The 12,198-nt window shown below is 32.2% G+C and overlaps 1 protein-coding gene across 4 annotated transcripts in view; it reads left to right on the top strand.

Annotated features, from left to right (window-relative positions):
• Nucleotides 1-12,198, top strand: part of LOC148617014 (nuclear receptor subfamily 1 group I member 2-like) — a 128,183-nt gene that overhangs the window by 96,777 nt on the left and 19,208 nt on the right. For all 4 annotated transcript variants that reach the window (XM_088584267.1, XM_088584269.1, XM_088584268.1 and 1 more), the window contains one exon: nt 9,748-9,865. In XM_088584267.1, coding sequence (XP_088440393.1) covers nt 9,748-9,865 — 118 coding nt within the window. The remainder of the gene's footprint in view (nt 1-9,747; nt 9,866-12,198) is intronic.

Raw genomic sequence — 12,198 nt, 5'->3', positions numbered from 1 at the left:
ATCTTTAATCTGTGAGAAGAATTTTAGATTCTTTCGCTAAAAAAAAAGAAAAAAAAACAGAAATGAATTACATTGATATCCATTAAGGAACAATCTACTGATTTCAGGCATAGCTCCCTTGTGAAGCCTGTAGATTTCTAAATTTGATCTTGTTTTTATATCTTCTATTCTATTCTATTGTAATATTCATTATCAGTTTACATATCAATGTCATCTCTTTATTATTTGCTCTTAAATTATATAAGACCTGGAACATTTGATGGTAGAAGGTCATTTACCTTTTTCAACCATTTCAGGTCATTGCTCCAAATTTGATCTATTGACAAAGACTGACAGAAATGAATAGCATAAAAATGCCTCACTGCCTTTTGGTAAAATATCTGACATTAGAGTGAAATCAGTGAGTTGGAAAAAACACATCTGGTTTTCTTCTTGATGTCTTCATTATAGCCAGTAAAATAGTTACCTTCAAGGGGAAATTACTTCATGTAATGTGTTAGGGCATCACACTAACCACTTTCTTTGGCACACTAGTGCACAATACTAGAAGCAAAATCTGTCAGCTGTATACAGAGTTTACTAATGAGGAAAAAGCACATGTACTAATAATTGAGCACTTGTGTACTAGGCTGCTTCACTTGATGGCCTCACTTGCCATTCCTAACATGTGTAGCTTTGAGCTGGTGGGTTTATATGGCTGCCAAACCCTATTTGTTAAGTCATTTAAGGAGGTAGACTTAAGGTAAGGGACACAACTCTTACAAATCATTGGAATGTTTGTATTCAGCATTTTTTATCAATCTTGTGTAAGCATCAGAATAACATTGGATTGATTTCATTCTGTTTCAAATGAACGCTCGAAAGACTTTGGTGAAATTGAATATGATACAAACAAATCACTGATATCAAGAGATATGTCCCTTACCTCTTTAAAAACAAACCAGTTGGATTCTGGTAAAATACTTATGGTGTGTCTTTACTTGTCCAAACTGTTCAGGTTTTGGTTTGCCATCTGCTGTTGTATCAAGCTGCACCTTGCAGAGCATTAATTTACAAAGCATTGCTCTTAAAATCTTGATTGAATTCCTTAGACTTTTTAAACTCCCACCAGAACAGAATAACCAAGGTTATGCTATAATGTTTATGTTATTTGAAAGTAATCCACTTTTATGAAATTTCAACTTGTTATTAACCCATGTTTGGAGTTTCTGTTCTAAAAATGATGAATGAATTTGAAACTCTGTAACAGAGAATTCTATAGGGATTATTTTTTTACAGATGATAATTAAATAAGCCTTGTTATTTCTGAGCTGTTGGTATTCACAAACATCTTAAGGATATTACGATTGATGATGATAATGATGTTCATGATAGCATTCTAAATATGGCAGTCAGAGTGGAAGCAGACGGCACAGTTTTATTGATTTCTTACAACGCTTGCTTGTATTGTCAATCAGTATCTCTCAAGGCTTGTTTTTAAACTTCCTCTATATTAATGAGTGATAAATTCCTTCATAAGCTACTTTAGGCATTAGAAGTAATGTCAAATATGATATTTTCCTTGAAGATATTACAAAATGTCCTCAAAGGGAAACATATACAATGTATTTCAACATTTTTTTTGTCTGGGAAAGAAGGCTTGATTTTAATTGCAAGAGGACAGAATTTTCTGTAAGCAACAATTGTTTACAGCAATCAACACATGGAAATTGAAATGATTTTTTACAGCCAGAAGTATGTTTTCTTTAATTTTCAAGCTGAAACTCATTAAATTTAGATTTTTATTTTTTTTTAAGTTGATTTTTATCTATTTTGGAATATTAAGAACACTGGTACCCTAAATGGAATTGAAGAATAGATAATTACATTGGCTTTGAGTTAGAAATTGATCGGTTGAAGTGCCCGTATTTACCGTTTTCAATTACATCAACCAGCTCAAGAAGACTCCTCTAAGGTTTCTGGTTTGTGGTTACAAGTCTGCTTCAGTGGAGTTTTATGACTTTAATTCCAACTGTAACCAATCCTATTTTCTACATCTATCTTTAGTACAAAATTGATTCGTACTTTTCTTCAAATGAATTTTGTTTGATTTGGATCATAAAAGAGGAGGTCTGGAGGGAGGAAGGAAGCACAGCCACAATTGTATAATCAAAATTTTATCCCTGCATTTTTTGTTGATTTTTTTTTCTCTCCCCAATTTTTAAATATTTCTATAAATCCAGTTGCTCAAACTTGATTAAAAAGAAATCTTATCTAGCCTTTCTTTTATTTTTAAGTTTTTGATCCTTCAGTATCACAATACCTTATTGTTGCCTGTTCATATCAAGAACTTCCATATTGTTTCTGAACACTACACAAAAATGAAGTCCAAACATAATTCCTATTATATCATTTAATCAGAGTTAGAAATAGTAGCCTGCCTACCAGCCGGACACTTGCTGTTTTTTGGCAGGGCTGGCTAATTTTAGGAAAAAAATTGCATTCAGGGCTGGCTAGAATTTGGGTGAGTTTCCTACCCTGATTTAATGTCTGTTTTATCACCAATAAATATGTTTCTGGCAATTTTTCAGCTCAATAATGTTGTATTCTTTCTGCAAATAAAATTATGAACTAGTCTTCATATCAACTGGAGATATGAGGGACTCATTTTTAGCCTTGATAGGTGTTTATCAATATATTTGCATTTAGGGAATTTAGTTCATGCAGTAATGTGTCAAGATGCGCTAAATGTGTTAAACATGTTCCATTTAACACACTAATCTGTCAAATTCTCAATCCTACATATAGACATGATTTTTTCCCGCTTTTTAGTGGAATTCCGCTATTTCAAGTCTTGATTGTACTGTTACGATTCTTTTTTTACTGTATATTTACTTTCAATTTTGCTGATTTCTGCTTTGTTTGTAGACCTTGTAAAATCATCTCTGTATATATTAATATTTTATAACCAAGAAGTGAAGAGGAGTGGTTTTAACCAAGTAAAATTGGTGGGAAAATTCAGATTGATACAAAGCGTCTAACATTTTTTATAATCATATGTTCCATAAGGAAATTATTTTCGTAAGCTGAAAAGGGTTTGATATGATTATAATTACAGTTAAGGATAAATACTCTGTTAGAATAGTTTTTTTATGTAAATGCAAATAAACTTTTGGACAGCTTTAAAAAATTGGGAAAAAGTTGAAATGAAACCAAATTTGGAAATGTAAGTGAAGTTGGATACTATTTAACTATTGACTTCACTTTATAGTTCAGAAATCAGTAGTAATCAGGGATAATTTTTTTTCCGCTTTTAAGAGGAATTCAGCTAATTGAAATCCGGATTTTACCATTACGATTCCTTTTTTTACTGTTAGTTTATTTCAGATTTTACCTTCTAACTTCTAACTTTTAACTTTAACTTTGTTTGATGTCCTTGTAAAATCATTCCTTAGTAATGAGTGACATTCAGTTTATACGTATTAGGAAAAACAATTCTAAATTGTATTTGGAACTGTACATAGGATTGCAGTATTATTTTACATTGTGCAATCTTTGAAACTTTGTTCATGCCTGAATTTTTCTCGAAATTGAAAAACCTCCAGTGCTAACAGCACTTTGATTAAATATTTCATTTTGATCACAGTCTCTCCCCACACACCTCTCATGAAATAAATGGTTGCTCCTTAAATGCAATTACACCATTTACAGCCTAGTTACATTTATTCTCTCGAACCTATTTCTAGTTGATCAAATTTATTACCGATCTCTAATTCCTTTTGTGGTAATCATGTTATCACTGAAGGGAAAAGAGATTGCTTGTGTAATTCTACAATAACTTCAGGGAGATGCTCTTCCTTTCCCAGACATAGTTGTTTGTGTCTGTGTTTAACAGTCTTAGGATGCTGATTTATCTGGCATAGTATGTTTCTTTTCTAATTATGTATACTCAATCTGTCTTGAAAAGCAGTAGCAGTAGTAGAATGTACTACAAAGGGCTATTGATCTTAGCCACAGGACCTTTTAGTACATTCTTTAAATTTGTCAGGCCAAACTATGAAATTTGGTTCCCAAAGAAAAGGAGAATCCCATTGATGTGTATACCAAAAACCTGAAAACCACAAATTCAAGAATCTACAAACTTGTGTTTCTTCTCTAATCCACGAAAATTAGTATCCATGAATTAAAGTACTTCTACAGTAAATTGACAATGGACAAACAGATTAAGGCTTTCTATCAATCTACGAAATAAAATGGGAAGTACCCTGTGATATAAGGTAGAATTAAAATCTTTGAGTTAACTACCTAAGATGTACATTTCATCTGTTAATGGTCATTTAATCAAGGGAAGACCATCTTTATTCCCTGATTTGCTGTTATCCATTAAATGAACTTTATCAGGTTATTGAACTTCTACTATGATAAGGGCTGGGATGTAATTACTTCGGCTAAAGTTTAATTGAAGACATCAGCTTCTCTATATGTTTCATGAATTAAGGTAAAGCCTTAGTAGCCTAGCTAAACTTAGTATCCCTAAGGAGAATAATAACTGTTATTCAGAATATCATTATTATTATAGTTAGATTTGAAGTAGAACTATTGTATATTAATTCGTTTTGAATTGTTGATCATTAAACTTTCAATGGTTGCAATAAATGCTGACAACACAATCCCTGGTTATTTATTGTTTGACAAAAGGACATTCTCCTGTATTGGAAAATGAGAATTTTACCACAGTGGAACCTGGCTAAATCAAACTCTGAATTAACCAAAAACTTGTGTGAACCTAACCCTAAAATAACTAAAAACTTATCTTAGGTCATAATAAAAAAGAAGTTATGGAATCCTATCCCCGCTTGACCCATTTATTCAAGCTGGCCTTTTTTTTTCTTTTTAAAATGAGAAAAGTAATCCTGGTGAGAAATATCCTGTGTCTAGTTCGGCCCCAATTTATGATTATCATTATTCAATTACTTACAGTTTGTAAATCAGTTTTTTTGCAGCTTTTTTTTTTCTCAAAATGTTTCCAAATTGATGGAAACTGGTAAAGATGTAGCAGTAGATACAATTATTCTTTGAATTTTGATAGAGCTATTCCAGTATGTTTGTGCTGGTAAAACTGATCACCAAACACACATAGATGATGGTTACTACAATGCTATTTTTTTGGCAGGTGTCAGTCTAGTGACAGTTACTGTAAGAAAAATAATAAAAAAAAAAAAAAAATGAAATCTGCCCATCTGCCCAGATTTTTCATGAGAATCTTGGAATTGTTGTTATTATTGCCAAATCAAGGATAATTAAAAAAAAAAAAATAGACACTTTTTGAAGTCTTTTCAAATCAGTTGAAATGTATTTTGAACCTCAGGAAATGGTCACCTGTTTAAACAGAACCAATCTTAAGGAGGTAGACCTAGGGTAAGGGACATAACTCATAACATCAGGGATATGTTTGTATCATATTCAATTTCACCAAAGTCTTTCAAGCTTTCATTTGAAATGGAATGAAATTAATCTAAGTTACTTTGATGCTTACATGAGAATGATGTAAAATGCTTAATACAAACATTCCAATGAATTGTAAGAGTTGTGTCCATTACTTTAGGTCTACTAACTTAAGTTCTAAAGAGATTCAATTTAGAATGGTTTCACGGTATTTAAATCTGATGTCAGAAGTTTTAGGTATAAAATTTATATTTTATTGTGTTGATATTTGGGGGGTGTTTCTTAAAATTTATCTTGTGAGAAGTTACATCATTTTACCGTTTTTGGTTAGTAGACCATGAAATGAAATATTAAAAGTCAATGAAGAATTCAAAACAGTTCTATTTATAACTGTCTGATTTTTGGTGTTTGTTAAATTTCTTATACCTTTGGTCCATTAACTAAATTCCATTTCCATATGTGCTGTATGTCTACTGGTGCATTTATGAATAAATCAATCCTATAGGGAAATTCTACAATTAATGTGTTAGTTTGTGTTTTAAGTTCAGAGGAACTTAACCATTGTTATGCTGCACCCAGATTTATCCAGGATTGACCCTGTTTCTGCTTTGTTGGTTCTGGCAGTTTTAAAGCTTAGTTTGTTCCATATGCAAGCAGCCTGACTGTGCTTTAAAATGAGGCTATCTTATATAGTGTTTGTTAAAAAATAATGACTAGAGAGCTGAAAAAAGAGGTCATAAGTTTCTGCTACCTAAACAAGTAAGATTTTTTTGGGAGTAGGATTCACTTCTTGGCCCCTTGCCACAGCATAATTAATCTATAGTACTGTATTTTGCCCGGAATCTAAGTAAGAATGATGTCTTTCACCACCATACTTCTGGTTTTAGGGCAAACTGAGACCAAAAATTGGAAAAAATCCTCATTTTTCCACACAAGTGAGCCTTCAGGGAAATCTGACCTCCCACTAATGACTATATCAAACCTTATTTGACATCAGTGGCCTTCACATGGTACAAACTTTGGGATTAATGTGCTTTGGTTCCTATTTAAGTGTTTTGCTCCTGTTGAACACCCACATCTAGGAAAAAATGAACAAAAATGGACAAAAATGACAATTTTCGAGTGACAGACCCATTTTATTGCATCAGTACAAGGGTCAGTGCAAAACTACTGTCAGCTGGTCTTTTGTATAGTATTAATGTATGGCCTTTTCCATATTGGCCATCCGAGGCCATTATTAATACCAAGGGCATGTTACAGGGCCAATATGGAAAAGGCCATGCATTGATGCTTGTATTAACCAACTTTATTTCAGGACATAGTCAGAATCTATTATCAATACATATGATTTCGCATTTATGGTTTTGTTGTCTTTTCCAAAAATCCCCCCCCCCCAAAAAAAAAAATGGTAAATTTATAGACAAGTACAAGATTAAATATACTTAATAATTCAGATGGAGAAGTCATGATCACCAATAATGAATATTCATGAGCTAATTTATCATGTGACCAGTCACCCGATACCTGACATCTCAAAACCATGACTTTTCAGATATCCATAATTTATGGAATATTTGTGTTGTTTCCGTCATTGTTCTTAGGTTTATTTGATACTGTCCTAGTATGTGACCCGGGAAATAAAAAAAATAAAATCAAACAAATAATTTGACCTTTTTTTTTTACGTAAAAACCATGTTTTTAAGTGCATTTCGATCTGGAATCAAGCTATTTTCAAATTTAATGGGAACTCTTTTGACAGATCACACAAGGCAGGTGAGTAAAAATAGAAAAGAAATGTACTTGGAAGATTAATTTTATTTGTGCAAAACAATGAGATTTGACTGTACATTTCATCTTTGAAAATCACTAAAACACGAAAGTCGCCTTTTTTCTTTAGCATTTCTGTATAGAAAAGTATGTGCTCCCGCTTGGAGATTTCATTTTTGTTGCCTTTTCCAATAATCCCCCCAACTCCCCAATTGTAAATTTAAACATACCTAATAACTCAATATACTTAGTCCCTGTACCTATTTCAGCAACTTTAAATCTCCTAATGTAATTAATTGAATTATTAGGTCACTCTTAATTAAAGTTGTCACTTATTTTAAGAAATGTACGCCATTTTGATTTAGTTCATAATGGTCCCATTTTGATGCCCTGTTTTGAAATTCGCAAATGCATGGCTGTGATTTCGTAATGACCAGCTGTAGGAATTTCCGGTTCGTAATGACCAGTTGTCTAAATTTTCGGTTCAAAAAGGATGGGCATTTTTATAGATATTGTAGTAAGTTAGTTATTAAATACAGATTAATTTTTTATGGGATATTTTAATCATAATCTTGTTATTGCTGAATACAAGTGCTTACTAAGACAGTTTGTATTGTTTCTAGAAAGCTGAGAAGACAAGGCTTTTAACAGCTGAATGAAGGTTTAATGGAAAAATCAAGATGTCTGGAATATGACTTCATACTGTCCTTGAAAAGGAGACCTTGAACATTTAACCAGAATGTTATATATAAATAAAATAATTTGATGTTTAACAGTTTTTTTTGTTTTTTTGGTTTTTTACATTTATGTCATTTCATATTCATGATATTATGTGGAAATTTAAGTTTCATATAAATGAAACCTTCATCATGTTTTTGCCTTCGTCAAATGGTTTGTTGTTTTTTTTTTCATTCCCAATATTGTTATGGATACTACATTATTATCAAGTAAATATATGACTGTTGTCCTCTTTAATTGTAAATATATGTATTAGTATGTATTATTAAGCTTGTAGCTGTTCTCTTCTTAACACTAATATGACATCTTCATATTGTCAAAGAGTATTTGTCAGTACAACCCCACCTTTAGCACCTGCGCATTGTCTCTTTTCTTTTGCTGTTGCTTCGAGACAAAACACTCATTTTAGAACTTTTACGTAATGATTTAATGGCTGAGAGGTTATTGAAATCAGTTATATAAATACATACATTTAACATATACGATGACATAAATATACAAATTTAATTTAAATTTAAATTTAATCCAACTTCCATATGGGGGAGGTTAAACGGAATAGCCCTTATTTTGGCTATGCCTAGGAAATTTTTGTCACAAAATTACTGTATTTGTCATATTAGAAAAGAAATAATTTCTTCAGGGGGTAGATTTGTACTCATTTTAACATTGGTTAAGATAATTTTGAGTATATCCACTTATTAAATGGCGCTTTATTGAAATAACCTTGTCTGTCTGTCTGTTAAACTTTTCTTTAACATATTAATCGCCAGTTCTGGTGGAGGGAATAATTAGATAAATTTATTAAATTTCTTTTGCATGATGACTTATGTACCATGTCTCACCTTTCAAGGTTTAACAGGGATATAGCATGCAACATCTGGTTTATGAAATGGACCATTCTAAAACAGATGGGTTTATCTAGTCTCTTTTCTTATTTATCATTTTAATGTCAATTTGGAAGAAATGTCTTTCTGTAAGCCTATAAATGTTATAATGAAAAAATCAAAAAGGTGAAAAATTCCTCAGCATGGACTTCAGCTAACAATTTGGATGTAAGGAATCACCTTGTCCTGATTGGTCTGTACATTCCACTGTTTGCTCGTTTATGTACCTTATAAGCACAAATCCTCCTAAAATGTCATTTGATTTTATGAAACTTCAAATCAAAGTTCTGCACCATAAGTAAATGTGCTTGAAGCAGGATGATTTGTGCTTGATGTATTCAGAGGGATATAACTCCAACTTCAGGATTAACATATTAAGTACCAGTCAACATAAAATTTAGGCACTGCCTTTTCTAAAGTGATTCATGCTGAAGAAAAAATCCATGTTTTGGTCCATGTGTGCTATATTTTAATGTAATATATAGCACAGGTATAATAGTTTTTTATGTATCATTTCTGTATTCAGATCTGTGTATTCCAGAAACCCTACATTTATCTCCCACTAAAACCAATCAAATCAAATGGAATCAAGAACGATAACTCTTGCCATGTGCCAATGTCATATTCAGTTATGTAATTTTTTTTCTTGAAAGTGCCACAACTGCATGACAAATGAAGACTGGTTAATTTGTCTGTAGCTGTCTCTTGATTCAGAATAAATATCAATTCAGTGGATATTTGACATGCATGAGTCACATCCTGTATGGTTTTTGTCTGGACTGGTACTGTTGAAGGTGTCATACAGTGAAGTCACTCCTGGTTTTTTTGTTTTGTTGTTGTCATAAATACTGGTATTGCACTTATCTTTCTTTCCATTGTGTTGTATCCTTTTTACTATTTGCTTTTTTTTATACATTTTTTTTTCTATTTTTAGACAATCCGAGGGCGTTGCGAAGGGAAGTGTGAGGTCACAGTGGACTCAAGGTCATTCTGTAAAAAATGTCGTCTAAACAAGTGTTTCTCTATTGGTATGAGAAAAGACATGATATTAAGTGAGTATATATGAGATATATACAAGTACATGTAGTTTACTTCTAGTCCAAAGTACAGGTTGTCAAGTTATAAAACTGGAATATGTCTGACAAATTAATAAGAACTATTATACCAATATGGAAAATACTCACTGCACATGTGTACATACATGTACATGTCTAACTGCACAAGTGTACATACATGTACATGTCTAACTGCACCAGTGTACATACATGTACATGGGGAAAATATGTGTGAATAAGGCTAAAGTGAAAACTTCAGTTAAAAAAAATAATAATACACATGTAATAATAATGATAATTATGAACAATAATCCCCTATGAAGCCTCAGCCTCAGCATGTTGAGTTTCAGAATGTCTAACACTCAAGTTTCTTTGTACTTGTACATTCACTTTCTGTTTAGCACTTTATATGAATTTGATTGTAAATAGGTGTTTAAGGATTTTGTCTCAGTGGCACATCCTTTTCCTGCTTATAGATTAGTGACAAAATCTTTATTTGAAGGGAATATTTCTTTTAGTTGGTGATCTTGAATTGACTAGGAAGTTAATCTAAAGTTCAACCTACCAATAAGACATTGACCCCTTACTGTAGGACATTAATGGTTTAAAGGTACAATAATTTTTATATCTGACTTAATATGTTTGTTATTGATGTAAAAATAAGGTTATTGAACCCCATGGAACCAATTTGATGAAGGATATAATGTTTTTTAATCATCCCTTATGTTGTAATTCCATCCATTCGGCATTGGTCTCCCAGTCTTCATGTTTTTAAAGTAGACGAGAATGTAATGTTTTTGAAATGTTCTTTAGGGCCATAATTCCATTCATCAGTCTCCCAGTCTTCACGTTTATAAAGTTGTCAAGAGAATAATGTTTTTGTATTATTGCTCAGATCCATAATTCCATCCATTGGTCTCCCAGTCTTCACGTTATTAAACCCCATTCAACATAGTTGACAAGTTTATGTCCTTAAGGCCTTATTTCCATCAGTCAGTTTCTCAATCTTTGTAATTCTCTGAAAACAACTCTGTATGAAGTAAGGGTTAGATAGGTAGTTATGTCTATTTCCACGTAATATTTTATCCCTATTGTTTTGTGGGAGTTATGCCCCTTTGAATTCAAATAATTGAAGTATATTATGGCTGCTGCATTTTGTCAGAATTTCATAAAACTTAGCTTTCAGTAAACAGAATGTAGCTGTGCATAGTACTAAAAAAATGTTATTCCCTGAGTTTTGCCCCATTATTTTTAAAGTATTCTGAAATACTCCACTGAAGTTACTCCTCTTAAACTGTTGACCAGAATTTTACAAAATTTGGTATGTAATAAAGAGACAATATGTAGTTGTGCATATTAAACAAAATTTTTAATTTTTGGACAATGATTTTATATTATGCCCTTTTGAACTTTGTTTATGGGTATGTGCAGCTGAAACATCTTTCAAGTTAAACCCACACCATCATAAAGTCAATGTTTTGTTTGGTTTTTATCATCAGATGTCTTATTTTAAACTGGATTTCTTAAAAAGGTGACTGATATATGTGAGCTTGCTTTCTAGAGTGTTTTTAGTACTCTGCCTGTAACTATTGTCAAAGGGGACCTAGGGGAGCTATTACCATCACTTGGCAGCCGTCGTCCTCGTCATTAACAATTTTTCAAAACTCTTCTCCACTGACACTAATTGACCAATTGAAACCAAACTTGGTATGAATGTTTCTTGGGGTATCCTGCATAGAAATGATGTGACTATTTTTGATCTGTTGAAAAAAACATGGCTGCCGTTACTAAAAATAGAACATAAGGGTCAGACAGATGTTTTTTGCATATATCTCCAAAACTGTTAGGTTTAGCTAAATTCTGACTGGCTGAAAGTGTTCAGCATGATGAGATCTATCTGTGGTGAAATTTTCGTTTTAATCTGTTAAGCCATGTTGGAGTTATTGCCCTTTTTCTACATTATTTTGCTATTTTTAATGATATTTCTTTCAAAAATCTTCTCCTCTGACACTCAGTACTTGAGCAATGGAACCAAACTTGGTTTGAATGATTCTTGGGGTATCATACATAGAACTGATGTAGGGATTTTTGATCAGTTGATACATGGCCGCTGTTACTAAAAATAGAACATGGGGGTCAGTAGTTTTTCGCATATACCTGCAAAACCATAAAGTTTAGCCAAACTCGTCAGTTGCTGAAGTGATCCTCATTACATGTATAAGGCCTTCAAAAGTCTTGAGGGATCAAACTTGTCAGATGACTCCTTGTAAGAGTTATTGCCTTTGAAAGATGAAAAATGATGTGTTTTTTTTTTAAATTTTTTTTTTTAA

The sequence above is a fragment of the Perna viridis genome, chromosome 5 (genome assembly GCF_037379345.1).
Source record: "Perna viridis isolate PV_CMFRI_1.1 ecotype Kerala chromosome 5, ASM3737934v1, whole genome shotgun sequence".
NCBI classification, from domain to species: domain Eukaryota; kingdom Metazoa; phylum Mollusca; class Bivalvia; order Mytilida; family Mytilidae; genus Perna; species Perna viridis.
This window is presented reverse-complemented; position numbering and strand designations above follow the sequence as displayed.